The sequence below is a fragment of the Octopus bimaculoides genome, chromosome 26 (assembly GCF_046866305.1).
Source record: "Octopus bimaculoides isolate indiv1 chromosome 26, ASM4686630v1, whole genome shotgun sequence".
NCBI lineage: Eukaryota > Metazoa > Mollusca > Cephalopoda > Octopoda > Octopodidae > Octopus > Octopus bimaculoides.
The window spans coordinates 27,798,783-27,825,030 of record NC_142953.1 but is presented as its reverse complement, the minus strand read 5'-3'; the positions used below and the strand labels follow the sequence as shown (position 1 = coordinate 27,825,030).

The following is a 26,248-nucleotide window of genomic DNA, read 5'->3' as shown; positions in this document are numbered from 1 at the left end:
TGACAGGCAAAGTTTACCTTGGTGGTGTTTGAACTTAGAACGTGAAGTGCCGGAAGAAATACTGCTCGGCATTTTGTTCGACATGTTTACTCTTCTGCTAGCTTGCCGCCTTAATGATGATAATCCTTTCTACTATCAGTGGTTGCAAATTGCTGAGTTAAAAGCAGAAAATGAAGTGTCTTCGGAACTCGAGACCAATCATTATCAACCATTTTCTAAGATTTTATAATTCTCACTGATAGAATTATGAAAGCAAATCACCCAGTTAGAACAGTAAAAAGCCATATTGATAAACCTTGTCCCTAATTCATATAACTATCCCCAGCAACAGCGTCGCGGATAAAGATCTGAATAAGATACAAATGTATAAAGAGCTCAGTCTGAAGATTGCCAAAATGTGGAATATGAAAACTACTATGATGACTACATTATTTACATTATTTACATTTGTCGGATATTTATCCTCATCTTGTTTGTTGTTAACACAACCTTTCGGCTGATATACCCTCCAGCCTTCGTCAGGTGTCTTGGGGAAATTTCGAACCTGGGTTCTCATTCCTAACGATGTTACTATTATTATTATATTATTATTATTATTATTATTATTATTATTATTATTATTATTATTATTATTATTATTATTATTATTATTATTACTATTATTAATCAGGTCGCTGCCGTGAATCTAACTCGGAACCTTGGGGTTAATAATAATATAATAATAGTAACATCGTTAGGAATGAGAACCCAGGTTCGAAATTTCCCCAAGACACCTGACGAAGGCTGGAGGGTATATCAGCCGAAACGTTGTGTTAACAACAAACAAGATGAAGATAAATATCCGACAAATGTAAATAATGTAAATAATTCCTCATCTCTTAAATATAGAACTGTACTATGATGACTGTTATCTTAGGAACGCTCGGGATAATAAAGTGAGGAGCAGAAACACTCACAGACATGATGCCAACAAAACTGTGCTGTGCCTTTTAAACATCGAAAAAGGCAATACGGTAGACAATTAAAGGCCGATATCCTATTTGCCACTTATGTGGAAATTATTGACTGGAATACTCGCAGAGTCAATGTACGAACATCTGGAGAAAAATGGAGTCCTGCCACATGAGCAGAAGAGTTGCAGAAGAGTGCAAATCAGCTCCTGATAGACAAAACTATACTGAGAGACTACAAGAGGAGGAAAAGTAACTTAGCCATGTCATGGATCGACTATCGTAAGGGGTACGATATGGTCCCACACTCTTTGATTATGGAATGTATGAACCTATTTGGTATTGAATCGAATGTTACGCGATTGGTTAGAAAAAGTATGGCGAATTGGAGGACGGCCCTGACAGCATACGGAAGAAGGGATGTCAGAAACATCTAGATAAGATCCCAGGAGAACCATGTATCAGAGAAACCCAAATGATTGTGCTGATAAGTACTGCCCACATCCTTAGAAAAACCCTATCCGTTTACATGTCTGTGTTGTATTACATGGAGATATTTCACTACCACCCCTTCTCAAGCATTCAGTCATATTGTAACATCTCTTAACCTTTACTCGCCCCAAGACCCTGGGTGTGTCTCAGCAAGTAACTGTAACAAAGATTAATAATAATAATAATAATAATAATAATAATAATAATAATAATAATAATAATAATAATACGAAATAATTAAGAAAAAACAAAAAATGGTATGCAAAATTTAATCTGAAACATTTTGAGATACTCGGAAGATACTGTAAAAAGAAACATACCCAATCGCAGAGAAATTTAGTGCTGTATCCCCATCGTCATCTTGTAGTTCTAAGTCAGCCCCGGCCTCGAGAAGCATCAATACAATGTCTTTATGACCCTTATAACTGGCAACTTGTAAGGCTGTTTTACCAGAACATTTTTTATCAATCTGTGGTGAGAGCGAGAGAGACAGTCAGAAGATGTACTGACAGTAATTAAAATTGAAGTAGGAAGATTGAGAGAACAGAGCAGAGAAAGGCAAACAAACAAAAGAGAGGCATTAGATGATTACGAGCGGTCCGAAGCACAGAATATTCTCAGACTAGAGGGATGCATATAATAGGATTGGCAGTTTTAAAGGACCCCAAGGGCCATGTAGCACTGTTTATCTAGGCAACGTGTTAAATCTACCATCAGGAAACAGGAATTGTCCAAATTTCGTACGCATGACAAGGTAGAAATCACTTGTCCTTCAGTGCCGAGTAGTAGGCTTGAAGTAGGTAACCATTTCGATTTGAAGTGAAACTCTGAAACAGACAGCTCTAGTTTCTCGTTCACTGACAAATGTCCAGGTAGCATATGAGGCTCATCAGTTCCACCACTCTGAGAGGAGGATCAGGGCAAGAGGTCACCAGCGCTAAACCTCATCGTCTGAATAACAGGCTTAAATAAAGAAGGAGCAAAAAAAGGGAAACGAACGGGAGAAGTAAGAAGGGGACAAGGAGGACAAGGGGGAACGGGAAGAAGGGGGAGATGAGGCGAGGAAGGGAGGAGGAGTAAGCGAAGAGGGAGAAGTGGAAAAGAAGAAGGGGGAGGAAGAGGAGGATGGTGAGGAAGTGGTGGACAAGGACAAGGACAAGGAAGCGGAGAAGAAGGAGGCAGAAATGAAAGAAAATGAGGAGGAAGTGAGTAAGAAGAAGAAGAAGAAGAAGAAGAAGAGTTGATATGCAAGATATATAGATAGCAGCTTACTTCATCTCGATGGTTTTTGATGAATTCTCGAACATTTCGTGTGTGGCCTTTAGCAGCTTCCTTTACGAAACCATCCAGAACTGTGGCACCAAAACTCATATTAAAGAGCTGCTGCATCATGTCATCCACTGATTCTAGAGAAGTAGTCGTGAAAGTGTAATTATTAAAGTAAATACTTCTAGCTGAATGTAAGCAAAATGTTTGAAACTAGGAAAATACGATGCGACATCAAAACGTTCCCAGACGAGTTCTGTAGCGCGCCAACAGCTTGCAGCACCCTGCCCAATGAGAGCTAGAAATGAGTCAGGGTACAGAAAGACCTCACTGTGTTTACTCTGCAAGTTAAGAAATTTGTACTTTCGTAATCACGACTACGCAGTAGTCGATGATTTTGTCAGGACAGGGAACACAAAGCCAACATGAAATTTTGTGTTAAACTTGGGAAATATGCTTGGGAAAAACGACCGGATCTGTGAAGCATGAAGAATTGGCTTCTTCCCGACGACAATGCACCCTGTCACCGAAAATTCTCCCCACTCGTCAGTTTCTCGCCAAAAAACGACATGGTATTGTTTCCGCATCCGTCCTATTCACCTCCCTATTCGCCAGATTTAGCACCTCCTGGCTTCAGTCTCTTCTTCAAGATGAAAACGCAGCTCAAAGGTCGCCGTTTTAACACCGTTGTCGAGATCCAGAGCGAATCACAGAAAGGTCTCGACTTGCTTACGGAAAACAACTTCCAGGCTGGATTCCAAAGGTGGCAGGAAAGCTAACACTGGAGTATCGCCGCACAAGGTATCTATTTCGAAGGAAATTATGGTAAAACTTTGTTATATAAGTTATCGTTCTTTTTTTAAATTAAACATAAGTATTTCGGGAAACTTTTGATACTACCTCGTATATAATGAAAATAAGTAGTGTATACACACACATATGCATACATACATACATACATACATACATACATACATACATACATACATACATACATTCAATACGAGCTCAATTTTAAACGGTAATCACATGAACTTCAAAGTAGTTTGTTTACATTTGAAACTTAAACATAGTCCTCAAATAAGTCATTTCGTAACTCAAGACTAAAATATAGATCTATAAAAGTATATACATCTATAAAAGTTAAAATTATTGGGTTCACAATGTTGTAATCCGTCCAAGCTGTTGTCAAACCAAGATTTTCTCTCTGTTTCTCTTTCGCTCTCTCTCACTCACTCTCTTTCTTTCTCTTTCTCTCTCTCTCTCTCTCTCTCTCTCTCTCTCTCTCTCGCGCGCGCGCGCGCTCTCTCTCTCTCTTTCAAAGGTGTCCTGGAGAATGGTTTTAGACAGGGAGTTGTGGAGGGTACCTAACTGTACTAGGCAGGCTTTCATCTTCATACTTGCCCAAAGGGTGCATACTCTATTAAGAAGATAGTGAGGAGAGAAAAGATGTGTATATTAAAATGAGGAGAATGGTCAAAAGGCATTGGTGAGGAAAGAAGGAGATGAAAACAAAAGCATAGAAAATAGGAAGCTTCTGACAATACGGAACTTATATATAAAACCTGTATATGTCAGGTGCAAAGGCCCATCGTCAGAAGAAGAACAGTCTGAAAAATTACGAGTTATGCATATTTCCCAGATGGTTCTTCTGATATACATTATATGCATTAAATATACAGGTTTCATGACTTTCGCATTGCCAGAAGCACTCTGACTTCTCACTTTTTCCCCTTTTCAATATTACAAGCGAACTACAACGTTCTTATATATATATATATATATATATATATATATATATATATATATATATATATATATATATACATACACGCACACATATATATGTATGTGTATGTATATTCTTATTCTATTATTCTTTTACTTGTTTCAGTCACTTGAATACGAAAAGAAAATTTTAAAATGTGCTAATTTAATACGAGAATCCTTGCACAAATCAAAATATATATAACCATTACTGATAATACTGGTTGTGCAGGTTCACATTTCGTATTTGTTATACTAAATGTGAACTTGCACAACCAATATCATCCCTGAAGAAGGCGTTGCTCAGTAATGGGTATATAGACCCTTTATTTTTACGGGCAATAAAACCCCAGAAACGGCCGTAGGATACTTAATATTTTACACTTTACTTTCTTAGCGGATTTTTAACATTCATTTTATTTCATTAGTTGATTTTTATTCTGAAAGTCGGAACATTTATTATATATATATATATATATATATATATATATATATATATATATATATATATATATACACGCGCGCGCGCGCATACACACACACATACATATATATATATATGTATATACATTTTCGACATATTTTAATATCTAATGTATTTGTGTATTAATCTTCACATCTGTATGTTTTCAATGTACCTGTTACCTTGTATATTTTTTTATATAAAGTTGTCATTATAGTACTCGGTGTTTCAAATGTCGGAGCGAAGAGCTATGATGCATTCTCATCGGCTAATAATGGGCAACAGATGCTATGAAAACTGTTGAATAGAAGTTACTCTAACAGACAGAGAAAGAAATACAAAACAATAAAAAATATACGCAACCATATTCTCACAATACATACACATAAGCCTCCTGCGTTCACAACGTCTACTTGCGTACATACACAAACATGTATACGTACATGCACATACACCAACACAAACATGTATGTATGTACTTACTCATACATACACACGTATCAACACACATGCATATATATATATGTGTGTGTTTGTGTCTATCTTTCTATCTATCTATCTATCTATCTATCTATCTATCTATCTATCTATCTATCAATATATATATATATATATATATATTTTTGGTGTCGCATGGCCAAAAATTACCGTGAATTTTTTTAGAGACACTTTCAAATTTATCAGAATATCGGACTGAAGATTTGGAATAGAGAAATTTTCATTCTCTTAACCACGAAACGATCGTATCCGATTAACTAAAGACTTGTTTTGTTTATGCCTTTCCCTCCGGTTTTTTGTTCTATGTGTGCCATAAATATCGCCATCCGTTTAGAGAAAAATTTGTAGTTTAGAATCAGTAGTTCTTTGACTGCTATTTCTAAATTTTCAGTATGTTGGAGAAGCAACTCAATGCTAATCCCTGTATATTTATGATGATAAATGGTTTTACCGATAAAGGTTTTTTCATACTGAACTACTTGGCAAAATTGTTAATTATTAATTCTATTATTAATTGACGATTCCCTGCCCTTATTCTTGTATCAATATATATATATATATATATATATATATATGGGAGAATTTACGAAAAAACAACAACAGACGAGGGCAGGTGGTGTAGACAACAACAGAATGTATTAGTTTAACGTTCGGGAATACAGAAAGTCTTTAACGTTTCGAGCTACGCTCTTCAACAGAAAGAATACGGAGAAAACAAGGAGAAAAACACGGAGACAAAAATTGAATGTTTTGGTCAGCGATTAATCATGGCGACATATGCACCAGACACAGCCTTACACTCATATACATACATATGCATATACACACGCACAGTCTTACACTCATATACATACATATACACATACAAACGCACGCATATATATACATATAATATATATATATATACATATACATATACACACACGTACACACTTACACAATTAAAAAGGAAAATATATGTATAAAATTAAAAATTAAATTAATGGAAGTTAAAACATATGGGAAAGCTTGTACAAGAACGTAGTAGAAATGTGGATTGTAGCCGTCATCTTGGGTGAGTGGGGCAAAGCCGTAACAGGTATTTTGTGACATGTGGACATGATCCGAAAAGTTCAGTTCTTGAATTTAAGCATGTAGCGGGATCCAAGGAATATCATTACTGCAAGAAATATTCAAACAAAAAAAAATCTGAGTATCCACGTAACTTTTAACATCATATATGTGCCCAAAAGTAAATTAATATTTTGAAAAAACTCACAAAAGATAATATGCTAGAAGAGGTGCAACATGAAAGCTATACCTGTACTTTACATTGGTACTGGTCGAAAAGTATCGTTTTCGAAACAAACTTTCAACGCTAGAGGCATTAGCCCTGGATGAAGGAGGTGCCATTTCAGCTCTCATCCACCTGAGCTTTAATTTGTGATGTCTATACTACGCTTACTTTATAGACTTATAGACTTTCTTATATACTTTCTTAATGGCTCTACCTTGCCTTAACTTTGGCGGTAGTTGAGCTAATAAACCAGACGACAGTCATTATGCACTTCTACCACCTCGTCACCCCATCCGACCTCGTAGTGAACTTGTGGATTTCAGAATTTTCTGATCTATAAAACTTTCCATTCATGAGAAGTACGGATCAATGCCTAAGGAATATTGTTTGATACGTCCGAATCTTTCCCAATAAAAGTTATTCGGTTTATGTGTTTGAATGATAGTAAAATCACAAAAACTTACCAGAGTCGCTCTCACTATCGTCCACACTACGCGATACCTTTCTACAGCATTTGGGGTTGATGGAACACATTTTACCAGACACCGACACAAGCAAAGCACCGTTTGGTAACACTAGCTTTACTCTAGCGGTTTTTCCTAATATCTACAAACAAAATGAATGTATAAAGTTTGTGATGAAGGGGTAAAAATAAATTAAATATTCAAGAAAATCCCAGGTCAAATTAAAAAAAAACAATACCCCTCTTTTTACACAATTAATGAACTGTGAACTAATATGACTTTCTCTTGGTGTAATTTGACTTATATTTTGTCGTACTACTGCACCTCAACAATAGTTTGAATAATTGCATGTGTAAACCTCAAATTTGTAATCTAAGAACATTCTTATCGTATTTCAAGATGATAAAATCACATGCTGCTTTGGTTTTAGTTGATATATTTAACGAAAAGGATATTTCCCATCAACATCATTATCGATCAATAACATAGTCCCATCTATGTCACAAATGTTTGATCCTGAAGCGAAGAAACAATCAATATAATTTTGAATCTGCTTTTTCTTTAAAATTTCTTGCCATGATTAGCAGTAGATAAAGTAAGTTTGGGAGTGTAAGCATGATAAGCGTAAACTTCCATATTTAGTGCCGTAGTCTATTCCTGAGTTATTTGAGACACATGCGGCCTTGCTTTATCGTGTAAGAGAAACAACTTTTTGCAGCTGACCAATGATCTGCGAATTCTTGTGCAATGCTTCAAACTTCTCTGTATTAACACACCATGATAGTCGATAACCATCCTTTCCCACTAAACAGAGCACAACTATTTTCGCGCAGAACCAAAGTTTGGAGATGTATTTGTTTTCCTTTGGATGCTCACTATGTGATATGGTTATAGGGAATCCACTTTTCATCATTTGTGATATTTCTACCTAGGTAAGGCTCGGTAGCAAGTTTACTCTTCAATGAGAAGCAGAAGGCAACCATTGAATTAAGCTGAGAAGCTATCAGATAATGAGAAATCCACTGACCAAATGTAGGCACGTTTCTTTGTCCTTGAAAGTGTGTTATCGTAGAAGTATGCTTGGATTGAATTGTTTTACTAATTCTTGTGCAGATTGTTTTGGATTTCCCTCAACTACCATTTTCAGAATCTCAATATCGACAGAAATATGTCATTCAAATCGAGGATAATCTGCAACGGAATATTTTCCCGAGCGTAATTGATCAAACTATCGTTGACATATTCGGAGAAGTAAAGCTCCATTTCCATACGCAGAATGAATATTTCTTGCCACTTTCATTGCTGAAGAGCCCCTTTGAATTACTAAAGTGTGCAGTATCTTATCTAAATTCATAAAAAATGGTAAGATCAAAACGAATTTAACAGCTATGGTGCATAAAGCAATCTGCTGAGAAAGAAAAAATTATAAGAATTAGATTTAATATTTATTTTACTGAAAACTATTGAAAAAGTAACTTTAATGTGATCGTGTTAAAAATGTGACAGGCTTTAATACACACACACACACACACACACACACACACACACACACACTCACACACATGTACTACATATGTGGGAAATTCTGTTTGTGGGTGTGTTTGTGGACTTGTTATCTAACTCCTACATCACTTTATCAATTTTGATGAAACTTGACACGTGAGTAGAACTCATGTCTGGAAATGTTATGGCACACTCAGATTCAATCAAAGGAAATAACCCACTCACTTTCCTAAATCATTTGGTATAAATCAAATTGAGTATGCTTATTTTTTAGTATTTGAACCGTTAGAATTATTTTGACAATTTACCCAGTACAACCCTTAAACAAGTAAATAGTAGTTTCCTAAACAATAAATCCACTTACTTCGATTAGTGACTTATTCATGAATAAACCAACACTAGCACCGCTGAGAGTAATATTCTCTGGGAACGCACAAGAGCCCTTTTTAGAGATATTTACTTTGAATTGTTATCTCATATCTGATTAGTCTGCTATTACGTAACATGCTTCACGATTTTAGTATACATACATATTTAATATTTCTTCCTAAGTTCTATATACTCTGAGAACGGGTTAAAGCCCTTTTAGGTGATACTTTATTTGAATTCTTACTATCGGGAAACTGACTTCATGTTATTACATAACTGATTTTCACAATTTGGGTATTCATAACTTATTGGGATTTCCTAAAAACAAGATCCTGTGTAAGACAGTTCGGTATTCTCTGTAAAGGCACAAAAACCGTTTTAAGGGCTACACGCTTTGTATTGTTGTTACTGGATTAGCGAAACAATTATGAGAACGGAACCAAGAGATAAGCCCTGCTTTCCCTTGAATTACTGTGTACGTCAGCTAGTACATAGATACATAGATACACACATACATAGATACATTTATACACACACACACGCACACACACACACACACACACACACACACACACACACACACACACACACACACATATATATATATATATATATATATATATATATATATATATATATATATATATATATATATATATATATATATATATATCAAATGAATAATAACTGAAGATAGCTAATTGTCAGCTCGTTACAGCTGTTACTTATGCATCTTTTTAATAGAAGAATGAGAACATTACTCCATTACAAAAGAACGTAATCATCAGATGAAGTATAAATTAGGGGAGGGTACGAAGGCAATCGAATAAGATTGCCGTCGTTCCCTTCCCCAACTTTCAACCAATATCCACAGAATACTCATAAATTCTGTGTGTCTCTGCTTTCCTGTAGCCTTAGCTAGCGAATCTTAAACCCTAACCCTATGCCAATTGCCTTATATGCATTTATTTTTCTTCACTTTTACTTTTCGCTTTCTTTATTCTTTATTCTTAATTTCTTAGGTCCTCTCCCAGCTACCCACTTTTCTAAGCCTACTATAATAAATTATCATCCACACCCCGCTCTGAACTACCAGTCTAGCAGACTCCTATCTCAACCGGGTCGCTGACTTTAAATATTATATTACACCCTTTCACAAACTATATTCTTGACCTCAACGGTCAAATTTGCTGGTCATTCTCCAATTTCATAGTTGGCCTCGACAGACTGCAGCCATGTCCCTGCTGTATTCTCAGGATATTCTTTTGTTCGTAAAATTACGTCTTATCTGATGATTACATTCTTTTGTAATGGAGTAATGTTCTCATTCTTCTATTAAAAAGGTGCGTAAACAACGGATGTAATGAGCTGACAATTATCCATCGTCTGTTATTATTCATTTGATTTATAATACAGCAATGGGATTTACGACTTGTCGGACACTCCAGACTATACCAACATCGTACAATTGAACGTAATGTGTGCCTTGGACCAGCGCCTAAGCACTAAATACTCATAGGGTTCGTTTTCTCTGTGTACACAACCAGAATATCCTATTTGATACTTAAGCATATGCCTGGATCACAGGTTTATCCAAACTTACCTGGTGCATATCTTTTCAAGTACCTCTTTCTATCTGAGTATATAGAGTTCGAATTTACAGAAAACAAAAACGAAGACAAATGAGGGAATAAAAAGCAGGTGTATTAATTTGACGCTCGGAAAGGATGGAAAGGTCTTTGAAGTTTCAAGCCTACGCTATTCGACAGAAAGTAGTGAGAGGGAAAAATAGAAAGAGAACGAAAAAAACGGTGAGAGAAAAACTGCGTAGGAATTAGATTCAATATGTTGAAATGACGGCAAGAAAGTATGCTGACTAAAGTGTGGGATTTATCTCTAGAAAGTATCCCATATAGATGTAAACCTGACAAATGTGGCATCTTTTGGTTCTTCCCCAAATTTCTAAAATGAGACTGACAGATGGTTATATGCAGATCCTTTTGATATCTCCAGAGTGATGCGCAACTATGTTTCCAGCGAACGTGAGCGTTTTAGGAGTAGTGAGTAACAAAGTTAATGCTCTATCACCGAACATCTATCCACAAAGTCTTAAAATTAATGATACTGTTGGATACTTCGAGTCACTGGAGAGAATTATCAAGCTCTTGATGTATGACGTATGAAATGAAAGGCCATTCTGTTTTTGCTAGTGTAAAGTTGTTTTATTAAATTACTGAATATGCTTTCGTGTACCACTCGTATCCCGTACGTGCGGGGTTCAATCTATTTTATAAGGTAATTAGGTACGAAATACCGTAATTTTTTTTCAGCTTTATATAACATACACGCGTTTCTCTAAACCGATTGGGTCTCTTGCGCAATCTGCGTAGCAATGCTGCTGCTAATACCGAGGAAGATATCCGATCTCTTCGTGCAAAAATGCCAATCAGCTGTTGGAAACGAGTCTAAATTATATAAAACGTAATAAATATAATTACGTTTTCTACATTTCTTACATAAAAATGTGTTCGTTTGTGTGTGTGACAGAGAGGGGATGAGAGAGAGAGAGAAAGAAAAAGAGAGAGAGAATATACATATATGCATACAAATATATATATATAGATATACGTATATATATATATGTGTGTGTGTGTGTGTGTATGTGTGTATTTATCTGTATGTGTATGTGCGTGCAAAAGTATATTATGTTTCGAAAATAAATGCACGATGATTACGTTTGAAACATGCTTGATTGTATATCTGTTGGATCAGGCTAAATGTTGGGGGTGGGACCACAATTTCAGAAATATACTCACCGATACCATATCATCAACCCATCCGCCATGTTTTTCCTGATACGCTTTAACTTTTTGAATATCTTCAATTATCTTCACTGTCTCACCAACGAGAAATTGATCATCCTGAAACATGGATAAATAAAAGCAAAACATGCCTATGTATATATATATATATATATATATATATATATATATATATATATATATATATATATATATATATATATATATATATGTAAATATATAAAAATAAAAAGATAAAGAGAGCAATGGTAAGGTTGGAGAAGTATTTTATGGATAGAGTCGTACAGCTGTTTCTGGGAAGATCCAGTACTTCCCTTCATCGGAGACAGAAAAAAATAAAGTAATCTATTATTATATCCATAGGCGGATATTTTTAGTATGAAGTGGTAAAGAGTGTGATGTGCTGAAAAAAGAGAAAACAGTATATAATAATAGATTACTTTATTTTTTCTGTCTCCGATGAAGGGAAGTACTGGATCTTCCCAGAAACAGCTGTAAGACTCTATCCATAAAATACTTCTCCAACCTTTCCATTGCTCTCTTTATCTTTTTATTTTTATATATTTACATATACACACGCTAATACACGACTTTTAATACCCAATCCTGTTCATACAACGACTGGGGCAAACTAGTCGGTATACAGCACTTACTCGGTATTACCTGTATCCTCTTGGGTTTGGTTAAATCCAATACCCTTCTCAACCTTATATATATATATATATATATATATATATATATATATATATATATATATATATATATATATATATATATATATATATATATATTATTTTGTTTAAAAGAGTTCCAACACTGTCTGTTTTTTATGTTTTATTTATATTCCTGCAGAACTAATGTGGGGTGTAGAATATGGAATATACAATATATAATATAATATACAATATACAATATAAAATAAAATAAAATAAAAATGGATGGCACCATGAAAGAAAGTATTGAATGTAGATGAAATATTGAGTGTTCAATATAAAGGATCAAATATATAAATATATAAATATAAATATAAATATATAAAGGCGACTCGAGTTTCAGGGCTATTTCCCTTCGTCATGGCCGGTATGACAGACTTTAACAGACTATATATATATATATATATATAAATATACATTTATATAGGTATTTATACATATGCATACATACATATTTATATACATGTATGTATAAACTACATATTTCTCCTAAGCATTGCGAGACTAATAACCTGGTGCAAAACTCAGTGTACATATGTTTCAGAACAAAGAGTTAGTTGAGGATAGAGCGGTAATAAGAAAGAAGGATGACACAGGAAAAGCAGTGGTTTATGCTATGAACTCCATTAGTTTCTGGCTCTTTTTGCTAGAAGAAGCACTTGACACATGGTTCAGTGCCTGAATAATATCTTATAGCTTCATCAGAGCTTCGAAAATGAAATGCAGTTTATTGGAGTGGGGGTGAGAATTATATTTTTGAAGTATCCAGGGAAAGTGTTACCGGTGAGGAAGTCAAAGCTGATGTATATAGAAAAATGTGTCCAAAAGGCAGTTAGATTTGTTAGTAGAAAAAGTAGACAAAAAAGACAGAAGGAAACAGAAAACGAATACTATTTGTGTATATATATATATATATATATACATAGTTAAGGGATCAGCAACAGTTGCTTCACCACATATCGAAGTTCAGAAATAGCAGCTAAAGTGCTAAAGCTCCAACAGATAGCAGTACTTGTAACTCACAAAGGCAAAACAATAAGAAAAAACAACGAAACTAACCAGTCTTAGTTAATCATATACGCGTTTCTGGATTAGAATGGTAAAAACCTTCATTCCCGTCATCAGTATGATATTCTAGTTTGCAGGTCTTGTTTACATACCGAAGGGGTTGCTAAAAATTATTAATTATTAATTTATTAATGAATTAATATTCTTTTACCATTTTATTTGTATATATATATAAGTGAATACAATATTTCTGTACACAAAGAGAACTTTGACAGGACGTGTCTCATGAATTGTTTTCTTTTGTTTTGTTTTTTTCGTGGTTTAGGTTTTAACTTGCCTTTTTAGGCCTGTCAAAGGTCTCCTCTTTGAGTACAGAAATATTCTATACACTTTTATATTTCTAAAAATATGTTATGTCTTATGGCTTTTATTTATGCATGCTAACCACTGGTAATAAATAATTTTAATTATTACTCTCATATTTACGATGATTATATATATATATATATATATATATATATATATATATATATATATATATATATATATAGAAAACTCCTTTTCTGGAACATGCTTAAAAACCACAACAAAGCTGAAATTTATGACAAATGGTTAAACTCTTCTCCCATCATACTACCCCGTAAATTCCAAATTAAACACATCACAGATGAACCAGAAGAACAACGTTTCCTAAGAGAAAAACTGGCATCTGAAAAGATGAAAACTGAAGTGGAACTTTTAAAACTCAGAGCACAAAATCACGAACAAAAATACACAAAAATTGATGATGAGATGCTCTTCGAACTTACCACACACTCCAACGAGCAATCCCTCGAACATGTTATTAAGCTGTGGAAAGATGAATGCCAAAAGGAAGAACTAACTTCCCTTAAACACTGGGAAAACAACAAAAAATTCCTCCATAACTATGAAACACAATTCATATTAAACCTCAAATCAAAAAACCCCTTCACAAAAGGACCAACAATACATACTACCACTGCTCTCCACAAACACCACCCCAAACCACACTACAAACACACATACCCCCCTACCTCCCTCCACACCAAACACATCCTCTTCCAACCCTACAAAAACCCTTTTTCCCCACAAAATAATCCAAACAAGACCCAACGCAACCATTCTCCTCCCATACGGACTAGAAGCATCATGAACCCCCCTTATACTTGCTATTATCCCCATCTCAATGCCCCTTACTCTCACACCAATAACAAACAAGGAATCCTACCCACACCTATGCATAAATCTCCCACCCAAGGTACCCAATACCGTCCACCCAACAAACACCCACAAGCATACCATTTTTCCTACAGATCTTCATACCCAGGCAACCCACACCAACAGAACCACAATAACTACCTACCCAACTCCAACCTTGCATACAATCCACCCTACAAACACCCAAAAACCCACCGCATTTCTCACAAAACCTTAAACCATCACATCCCATACCAACACAATCACTATACCTACCCATCCACTTCCAGCCTATCCACCCAACAATACCCCTACCCCTACCCCTTCTACCACAATTCTAACAATCACTACACCCCCCACTTCAACAACCATTTTTTAGACAGAGGGGAGAAAAACAGGCACTACCGCTAATACAGACCCATCAAAAGAAAACTAAAAAGAAAACTAAAATAATAAACCTCTCTAATAAAACCCTTACACAAACCCAAATTAACATCCTAGCCAGAGGCTTAAAATTCACACCCACCCCAAGAACACCCAACCCCCCTGAGATCAAGGATGACATTTCAGAATTTTGCAGAAAGCTTCGTTTAACAGAAGCTTTCATAGACTTCAACAATGAGGATGACTCAATTATTAAAAACAAAAGCAACTTCATACCTTCCAAAGGAAGGAATAAAGCACTGGATGATTTTTGCAACCACATCCAGAGTTTCCCTTTTACCCCACCTAAAACCAAGGTCAAATCAAACTTTAATAGCATAGAATGGAAAAATCTAAGAGACTTACAACAGGACAAAAGCCTTACTATCAAAGAAGCTGACAAAGGTAGTACTGTAGTCCTAATGAACACAGATTTTTACAAACACCTAGCACTCTCCTTACTAAACGATAACTCCTTCTATGAAACTATCACCAACTATAAACAACAAAAAACTCTCAAAAACCTCACCACCCTTATACTCCAGCAAGGTCAAGGACTCACGGACAAAGAAAAAGATTACATCACTAATTTCAAATGCAAGCCCAGCCTCTTCTATGGCCTCCCTAAAATCCATAAGAACAAATCCATCACTGAAGCTTGCAAACTCTCCTCTGAAATCTACATCAACATCAAGGCACCGGAAGATTTAAAACTAAGACCCATTATAGCAGGCACCTCCTGCGAAACACATCGCTTAAGCAATAACCCTTTTTTTAAACCTAACAAAACTCAACTCTCATGCATCCTTATTTTTCCTACCAATTTATACATGAACTACTATTGAACTACAAAAGCTCAAAGACAATATAATGTATGGGTATATTTATTTTTTTTATATATTATTGTTTTATATATTATTTTCTTCATTTTGTACTTTTTTGTACTTCTTTGTAAAAAAACATTTTCATTCTCCTTCTTGATAATTTGCTTCATCGCAATGAAAACCGGTTAGAAAAAATCTTAATTAAATTATGCTCCCAGTTCAGCATTCTGGCTTTTTTACATTTTCCTATATATATATATATATATATATATATATATATATAGTAAATCCCCAAAAAGAAGAACACGAAAAAAAAAAACACGAGTACGTGGTACATGTAATGTATTAGCAGACACTCAGGGAAGGGAAGGAAAGATGGTTTATCGTTTCGAGCAAAGCTCTTCTTCAGAAAGAGAGGAAACTCCAAAAGAGGAAACTCCAAAAGAGGAAACTCCAAAAGACGGAGGAAGAAAATTGCCAACGATTCACATGTGGTTACATTTACACACACACACACACACACACACACACACACACACACACACACACATATATATATATATATATTTTTATATATATATATGCGTATATGTATATGTATATGTGTGTGTATATATATATATATATATATATATATATATAGAGAGAGAGAGAGAGAGAGAGAGAGAGATAGATAGGTTTCTTTATTAGCCACACAGGGCTCAACACAGAGGGGACAAAATACAAATGTAGAGTTTTTCTTTTCGAGGGGGTCGAAAACAAAGCAGAAAAAAAAAACAAAAGTGGGGACAACGATGAAAAAAAACATCGCAAAACGTTTGGGGTATTTACAAAAAATACGAAATAATACAAAAAATTCCCAATAAATGGGGAGGTTATCCGTGGAAAGAAAAACCTACGAAAAGACCACGGTAACCTCGGTCTTTAGCGTTACAGTTTGTTAAATAAAATTTCTTTTATTTAAGCAAGAAACGTGAGTAACTCTCTGTTTACAAAATTTTAAAACGTTTTATAGAATCATGGTCAAGGTGGCTTCGTCATTTATACGTGCCATTCTTGCTACATGTATCCATCTTTTTTCGAAACATTTGCTAGACAACACTTGCCTCTCTACTCTCACCTTCCTTTTCAAGTGATACTTGAAAAAGTTGATGAGAGATTGACCAGAGAGGAAAGTATTTGTCTCTAATCCTTTCAGACGCGTCCACCAGATGCATTCTTTGGCCATAGCCACAAGTACGATAAATACAGCTCTTCCTTCCCGTTTAAAGGAAGGAGGCGTGACGATATTGACGATAGACTCGGTTGTTAAACCGACTCGTCCCACACGCGACAGCAGTCGTTCGACATAAGCCCACAGCTCCGAAATGGTTGGACACTGCACGAGTGCGTGCAGAACGGTTTCATCGCTCTGACCGCATCTCGGGCAGGTCGGCCCCGCATTTCGCGAGCCGTGTCTATAGAGCTTATCCCGAACGGGTAGCGCCTCTCGGTAACACTGCCAGGCCAGGGCAACGCGAAACTCACGGTGCCATTCGCCATTCCTCGGCCTCTTTTTGATCCACGACTGCAGCTCGGTCATGGAGACGAGCTGCGGGAAAGCGCGTCGCACAAACGGCGACCACACCTGCTCACCGTCGTCTACGTAGAGCCGGAGATGTCGCAGTCTCAGCGCATGTCTGCGCATCATCAACCACGGCATGCCCAGCCCTCCTTTCAGCGGGTGTTGGCAACAAACGGATCGCCTCACCATCGGAACGCTTCCTTTCCACAAAAAGCGGAAGAGGATGCGCTCCATTTCGGTGATGGCGCGATCGGGACAAGGCACGACGGTCAGGCGGTATTCGATGACGGACGCGATGTACGCGTTCGCCACCTCCGCCCGACCTTTTAGGGACAGCTTCCTCTCGGACCATTGCCGGCAGAGAGTGGCCACCCTACTCGTTATCTCGTCCCAGTTCTTCTCCGTTTGCAGGTCCGGACCGAACCAGACTCCGAGCAACTTGACCGGACCGTCCGTCCAGCGTCCCACTACTGAGGCGCTGCCGGACGGTATGGGCTTGCTTCTCCAGGTGCCGAGCAGCAAACCCACCGACTTATCCCGGTTGATTTTCGCTCCCGTCACCGCTTCGTAGTCTTTCAGCGTCTCGCCGACAAGCTCAATGTGCTCGTGGCTAGACGCTATGACGGTGACGTCGTCCGCGTATGCCGACACGCTCGTCCCGCACCCCAGTTCTCGCGGGATGCCCCTCAGCGTCGCCAGCTTCCGCAGTAGTGGCTCGAGAGTCAATACGTACAGGAGCGGCGACAGGGGGCATCCCTGACGAACCGAACGTGCAATGTCGAAGGGTCCCGATAGACGTCCATTGACGCGAACAACCGAACGGATGCCTGTGTACAAGGCAGCCATCCAGCCGCGGAAAACGGGACCGAAGCCGGCCGCTTCGAGGACGGCCTCCAAGTATCGATGGTCTACCCTATCGAAAGCTTTAGATTGATCCAAATTGATCAGGGCCCCACCCATGCCAGGTTCCTTAACTACCCTCTCTATGATGTAGCGCATCAGATGGAGGTTGTCATGGATGCTCCGGCCCGGCACGGCGCACGTCTGCTCCGTGCCGACCAGTTTCTCGATGACAAGCGCCAACCGCTTGGCTAACACCTTGGCCAAAATTTTCATGTCTGCATTGAGCAGAGTGATGGGCCTAAAGTTATCTATGGCGTCCCCCTTGTTTGGATCTTTCTTCAGCAGCGTTACCGCTCCTCGGCTCACAAAACCGGGAATGCTCCCGTTCTGCTGCCAGTTGCAGTACACGGCCGCCAAGACGTCTCCAAACAAGTCTGGCATACAGTTGTAAAGCTCGTAGGGCAGACCATCCAAACCCGGAGATTTGTCCGTCGAGCAACCTGCCATCGCGTCTCTCACCTCCTCCGCCGTGATGACCCCTTCGCAGCACTCCGCTTCTCTTGCCGAGAGTCGTGGCAAGCTGTGCAGGTAGGCACTAAAGTCCACCCTGCCTTCTCGCTCGCCACTCCTCCCGAACAGTCGGGCAAAATGCCGCTGAAACGCCTCGCACATCTTGCTCGGCTCGAGCAATTCGCGCCCCTGTTCGTCTACCAGAGACCGGATGGTGGCTCTGTTACCCCGCTGCGCCTCCGCCACCCGGGCCTCTCGTGCGGCTCCAACACCTTCATTCCTCAGAGCACGCATCCTTGCCCTGACAGCACACCCTTCGTGTTTAGCATTGAAGTGTTGGTCGAGGGCCAACCTCGCCGCTAAAACGTCGGATGCGATGCCACTTCGCAATGCCTCTTCTAACTTTATCACTAGCTCCCCCTCTACTCTGTTCCTCTCTACAGCTAGTGCCCTGCTATACCTTATTGCTTCCGCCCTTACTGCTCTCTTGAGGGCAAACCACCATTTGTTGTTGACGATGGCTCCCGTCAAAGCCCTCTTTACTAACGTGCTAATCCGGTCTCTGAAAACCTGTCTCGACGGGAAAGACGCGTTTAGTTTCCAGTAACCGGGACCCTGCCTATGTGCCTTATCTAAGTCTAGCGTACACGTCACAAGTTTGTGATCCGTGTAGCTGACTATGTGGAACTGTGGACATCCTAAACTATCTCTATCTCTTGTCCTACGCACTATCCTATCTAGATACGATCTCGACGACCCAATGCGGTTGCTCCAAGTCCACGTTGGCACATTTGGGTGGTCGAGTCGGTACCTGTCAGACAACTGGAAGCGTCTGAGCAGGTCTATGAGGCCTTTGCATCCCCTTCTAGTTTTGTCACTCCCCACGTAGTCTAGATGCGTGTCCAAGGTAGCATTCCAATCCCCCACTAAAAGTAAGGGACGAGACGTTCCCAGGAATACTTCTAGACGTCGAAAGAAGTCTGACCGACCTGTTAAAGGAGGCACATAAACTGCCAGCAACCGAAAAGCGCCTCCATCGCTGCCGTCCACATCTAGGACAACCAGTCTACCCTCCGGGTCCGTAAATATCGTCTTTACTTGGAGATCCAGACTCTTGCGAAAAAGAACCGCCGTGCCACTACCGCCCATCCTCGGCAGACAGGGAGAAAAATAAATGTTAAACTGTCCGCCAAACATGGACTTTAGGGCCCGCGGTTCATGGAGTCTGGTCTCACTAATGGCTATGATATCCAAATTGTGTGACTTGATGTCATTTAAGAGGAACCCTTGTTTCCAAGGGGACCCTAAGCCACGCACATTCACACAACCAATCTTCACCATGATTCTATTTATACGTGTGCTTTAAAGCACAAAACAAAAGAACAGAAAGTTACTTACCGTTAGAAAGTTTTGTTTCCTCCTTGGATTTTTCACCAAGGAGGCTATTGTACAATTTCTTGCACAAATATTTCTGGAATCCCCCTACCGAGTTGGGGTAGAGGGATTTTATTGTGTTGTGTAATGCTGGTGTTACATGAATAATTTTAATGTGTTTTGGCGGTGTTGTACGTGGGTGGTTGTTGGTTTTGATATCGTTATTTGTGATGTTTGTTTTAGAGTTGATGTAATTCATCAACTCTGTGTTTGTACTGTCTATTGCTGTTAGCATTGTTTTTTTTATATTACTATTGGTGTTAGTAGTATTTTCGGGAGATGTGAATCTCCCTGCTTTGTTTGTGTTTGCATTTTGTTTTGTTTTCTTCTTACTGCGCTTCCTCTTTCCTTTCGTAGCTATTTTCCACTCCTCCTCACTCTCTTCATCGGATGATGGGAGATCTGAGGAGTCAGAAAGAGGTAACGGCAAATTTTGTGCGTCTGTGTGTGTTTCTGTGAATGTTTGTGTTGCTGTCTTTATTGATGTTGGCTGCTTGTTATTTATGTGTGGTGTATGTGATATGGGGGAGGGAGAGGCAGTCTTGGAATTTTCTTTTTTTTCTTCTGTTTTTGCAGTTTCTGTTGTCTTTTCTGTTGTGGTTATTGCTGATATTTCTGTTGTTGTTTTTTGTGTTGCTGGTGGTGTTGGTAGTAAGGTTTTTCTGTTGGGGGTATTTGGTAGTTGCTTCTGTTGTTGTTGTTGTTGTTGTTGTTGTTTTTCTTTGTATTGTTGCCGTTGTTGTTGCCTTTTCTTCTGGGCTACTGGGCATGTTTTTTGAAGGTGAGTTTTGCTACTACAAACGTAGCAAACTGGCCTTCTGCCTTCGACGAAAACATGAAAAATTGAATCCTCAGTTAATTGGATTCTATGTGGAATTTTTTCCCAGTTTGCTGGATCAATTTGTACCAGGAGTTGAAATTCCTGGCCAATCCAGTTTTGATTGCAAACGGCAGATGCTTCTAGTATGTTTATCTCCTCCTCTATGCCTAGACATATGGCAGATACTAGCCATTCTTCCTCAATTTCAGGAGGCACATTCGAAATTTTTATTTTCGTAACCCTACGACCAAGGTACGTAGGGATCATGAGCAGGTTCTCATGCTGTAATGACATAGTGGAGAGGTCCTTCGCTCGCTGCTCGCTGTCTAGTCTTACTTCTATCGTTCCGAATTTCAAACCTCTCGTTATGTAAGTCTTGTAAGACCAAATCGGCTTTAAGCATCTCTCAACATTTTCTTGGGTGAATTTTTCCACTGTCTTTGTCTTTAAATTAATGGTTCTGTAGATGATAGTTTTTTTTTCGATGTTTATCTTAAAGTCCGCGGGCGTTTGAAGATGGACTGTAACGTCCTTTTTACTTAGCATGCTTTTGCATGCAAGTAATTTCTCTTTCGATATATTCAAAATTCTTTTCCTAGGCTTCAAAGCCTCGGCAAAGTTCGTTGTGGTGGTGGTAGTGGTGGTATCAGTGGTGAGGACAGTGGTTTTGTTAGCAAGGACATTTGTGTCCTTGTTGTTGTTGCTGCTGCTGCTGCTGCTGCTGCTGTTGTTGTTGTTGTTGTTGTTGTTGTTGTTGTCACTGGTTACGTTGGCAGGCAAGACTGCTGTAGCAGCAGAGTCTTTTTTTTTCTCCATTCTCTCCTTTAACTGTGAGGAAGGAAGACTAGGAAATTCTTTTTCGAACGAAACACTGCAGACTGCAGCGTTCGTTTCACAAAAATTTTCATGGCTACAAGACGCCATCGTCTCAAAAAAAAATGGCTAGAAAGCCGAGATTGGTTTTTATATCCTGGAAATGTGCCACACAGGGCAAATTTCCGTCGCAAAAAACTTGCACCAGAGAGTCTACAAGTTGTTATACAACTTTGTATATAAAATAAATTTTACAAACAAACTTTTTAAAACATGAAAAAGGCAAAACTTACAGAGCCGACACGTCTACCGTCCGTCCATAGAGATAGATAGATAGATAGATAGATAGATAGATGGATGGATAGATGAATAATCGCAAAAACTGGTGCATCAAACACCATACAACATAAATTCTTGATTTACTGAAATTGTCTCCGACTCTAAAGGATGTAACGTAATGTAAAAAAAAATGGCAATTAATGCCAGCTCCAAGAGATAACAACGAACATGTTTAGGCATTGCTCTAACCTTATCTGCAGATCATAGCTTCACTGCACTTGTTATGTCAGTGTGAAAGAGTAACACAGTAAATGTGTAAGATTTCATATTTACTTGCATAAGGAATAAGTTGGCAACTGAAACACAAATTTATAAGCCTATCATATATCGATGTATGAAGATGGTGTTTGGGGCATAGGTTCACAAAAGTCTAAAGCAGAAAAGAAAAAGTAGTAGTAGTAGTAGTAGTAGCAGTAGTAGTAGTAGTAGTAGTAGTAGTAGTAGTAGTAGTAGTAGTAGTAGTAGTAGTAGTAGTAGTATCATGCATGTATGATGTTTTCATTTAGATCGTATAAACGAGAAATTTGTATTATAGAAACGAGTCATGTTCTGCGGGTTGAACTCAAAACGATATCTAAGATATCTAATAAAGTGACAAAAACTTACTTGTCTTTCAGAATCACCCATGATTCCCTGCATAGATTGTAACAAGCCACTGAAGCCAGTTTTCAAATTAAAAAACTGTTCCATCACCTCCATGATTGATGCTGCCATAAAACGAATGTTAATAAAACATTCAATAAAAAGAAGTGTTCCTTCATATTTACAGCAAAATCGCTAGAAAAATATTAAAAGGCAAGCAAAAGGTTTTTAAATTAATATAGAAAAGGAAAATGCTACAGAATGATTTTGTCGTTTTTGCTGTTGTTCGTCTTCAGTCCTAGCCAAAACTAATTGGGAAAAAATCCGATCAAAAAGGTTGCTACTAAGATAATCTCATTTCTTATATATCAAATGTGTCCTTCGTTTTCATGAATGCAGAGTTTAATTTAAAAGTGATTTACTTGCTATTTTCTGAAGATAGTCCACCACACAATAACCAGTGATTCCGACCATCTTGGATATTTAGTCCCAGGTCAATCCTAGTTAAGCTAAAGAAGCAGGAGCCCTACGATCAACGACGGTCTATCCGCATTATTCAACCAGGTTTCATTTTCAATAAGTGTGGATCTGGGCCGACTTTATCCAATCTATTCTTTACGAAAGTGTAGTGTTATTTGAGGAGATCCAGCTATTATGTCTAGTAGGCTGAATGAATATGTACAGGGCATATGTGGAAAGTCTTTGTACTAAAAGTGAAATCCATCATAATTCCTCGAGGAATGCTTGGTAGAGTTTGTTGTTTTTACTTCTGTAGCTTGAACCCTGACTTACCCAATCATTCACGGGTTTTCTTTGAGCATTTTATTTCTAGGCCACGCACCTTCATAAATAAATAGAGAAGCAAGATTTAAGGATCTTATATATCTCTGAGAAGGTAGAAGAGTTCCTAAAGAATCAACGGCACCCGTATCCTGTAAAGTAGACGGGTACAATCACAATTACCAAACATGAAGAAAGGTTTTAATAGAAGTTACACCAATATTTAATTCTATACCATACTTCTGAAGTGTTCAAAGAAAATGCAAGAGTGAGTAGGGTTGAAAAGATTGGGAAAACAATCAATAAAGCCCCACACATTACGGCTTTTTTTACTACAACTGTAAAAGTTCTCCCCGAGTTGACATCTCTGGTCTCAGAAGCATGTACGAAAAAGACCCGGGTAATTAACTTAATACTCGCAACTTTTATCCGCCGATCAAGAAAATCTATTGCAGGACAGCGCATTCCTATTCACTCTCGCCTTCCTCTTCAATTTCGACTTGGATTAACTTGACGGAAAAATAACAGTCATCAATAATAGTTTCCACTCCAGTTTTGTTCACAATCACTAGGTAGATGGAAGATCTCTGCTCTTTCCTACCAAATTAAAGACGTTCTTCATATGGCTTCATTTATTTGATAAACACTATAATCTACAGTCAACACCCTGTTATTTAGTACTCAAATAACCGGAACTCTTAAGCAATCAGTACTTAGACAAGGGTAAAATAAACCTTGTTAATTAGGATCAATATGTACTAATTAAAAGGTTTCTATTGTGTCTAAAATGTTTCGCCGCTTCCCAAAATATTGTAAAGTATTTTGTTACTGCACTTTGAGTACCTGTATTTTATTAGTTCAATAGAACTTATTAATTATTTAAGTTATACTGTAAGTTCTTCCACTTTCTCACATTTCTACAGTATTCAGAAAATCAATGATACGGAAGTATATAGAAGGTTTTAATGAATGTTTAAAGCACTATGGTAATTTAAAAAGTGGTGATCAGATATCTGGAAAATTCAGTTATCGTCTGGTCCCGATGATGCCGGATAGGAGGGAATTTATTATTGATGTATTTAGACACAGAATGAATACGTGGTAATATCATCACGTTGCTCCACGTGCAGCTCAGACGGGACGATGAGATAGCACTCCAGTAACTTATAATAATTTCCAACGTAAGTTATCTTTCAAAATTGTGTAATCACAGAATTTTCAGACATATAAAAGTATTAAATCAATATAAATACAGAACTTTACATGATGTACCCCCATCTATATATCAATTAAACGTGTGAAGAAAAACGAATAAAAACAGTTAAACTCACTAGCATCATCTTCTTCCCCAACTTTCATACTTTGGGGTACCTTTGTGCAGCACAGGGGATTGAATAAAAATATTTTACCAGACACCGACACAAACAAATCACCGTCTGGGAATGCAATTTTTACGCTACCAATTTTACCCAATACCTACAAAGATACAAAGAACTTGCTAAACGAAGTCAAATTGTAAGTTTAATCCATGTCATATGAATAGCCAGAAAAAAACATTAAAAGGAAACAAATTAACGATGTAAATATCTATTTTTAATGATTCAAGAGATAATGTTTGTGTCCATGACCTTAACAAACCTACAATTAATTTTCCACCGAAACTCCGTGTATTTCATTACATTTTTGCTCTGCGTCTAACAATCATCATTATCGATATTTTTTGACAAACTTTGCAGACAGGAAACATTTGATATGTATGAATGTGTGTGTGTGTATATATATATATATATATATATATATATATATATATATATATATATATATATATATATATATATATATATATATATATATATATATATATATATATATATATATATATATATATAAGCAATGTTAATTCTCTAAATGAAGTATTAACAGTAACTGCACGATAAAGTGTAGTATTAACAGTAACTACACTTTATATATATATATATATATATATATATATATGTTAATTCTCTAAATGAAGTATTAACAGTAACTGCACGATAAAGTGTAGTATATTGCCACTTAAGTGTGGCTGAGCCCTAGGGGTGGATGTTACTGTTGATTTTAGCCCCAGGAGGGCATCTCCTCCAGCTGGCTTATCGACACACGACTGTGTCCTGTTTGCCAAGGGAAGTTATCCCTCTCACCTCGATCAGCAGCACGAACGTATCCGGATTTCAGGGTTATTTCCCTTCGTCGGCGTTCGACAGCTGATGACCTTGGTGAGAGAGACAAAAACCTGGCAAACCTTATATTTTCTTTTCCAGTGAAATTCTTCACTGATATTGAAAAGGTGAAAACAAGCAATGTTAATTCTCTAAATGAAGTATTAACAGTAACTGCACGATAAAGTGTAGTATATTGCCACTTAAGTGTGGCTGACCCCTAGGGGTGGATGTTACTGTTGATTTTAGCCCCAGGAGGACATCTCCTCCAGCTGGCTTATCGACACACGACTGTGTCCTGTTTGCCAA

General features: G+C 37.6%; 1 protein-coding gene across 2 annotated transcripts in view; it reads right to left on the bottom strand.

Moving 5' to 3' along the window:
- Window positions 1-26,248, bottom strand: part of LOC106880590 (E3 ubiquitin-protein ligase MIB2) — a 48,774-nt gene that overhangs the window by 12,771 nt on the left and 9,755 nt on the right. Inside the window, exons 5-10 of one of the 2 annotated variants that reach the window (XM_089342850.1) lie at window positions 25,073-25,217; window positions 22,986-23,086; window positions 11,865-11,969; window positions 7,177-7,318; window positions 2,715-2,848; window positions 1,763-1,911 (exon numbers count right to left, since the gene is read on the bottom strand). In XM_089342850.1, coding sequence (XP_089198976.1) covers window positions 1,763-1,911; window positions 2,715-2,848; window positions 7,177-7,318; window positions 11,865-11,969; window positions 22,986-23,086; window positions 25,073-25,217 — 776 coding nt within the window. Of the gene's footprint in view, window positions 1-1,762; window positions 1,912-2,714; window positions 2,849-7,176; window positions 7,319-11,864; window positions 11,970-22,985; window positions 23,157-25,072; window positions 25,218-26,248 lie in introns of both variants that reach the window. The other variant, XM_089342851.1, reaches the window with a different exon arrangement.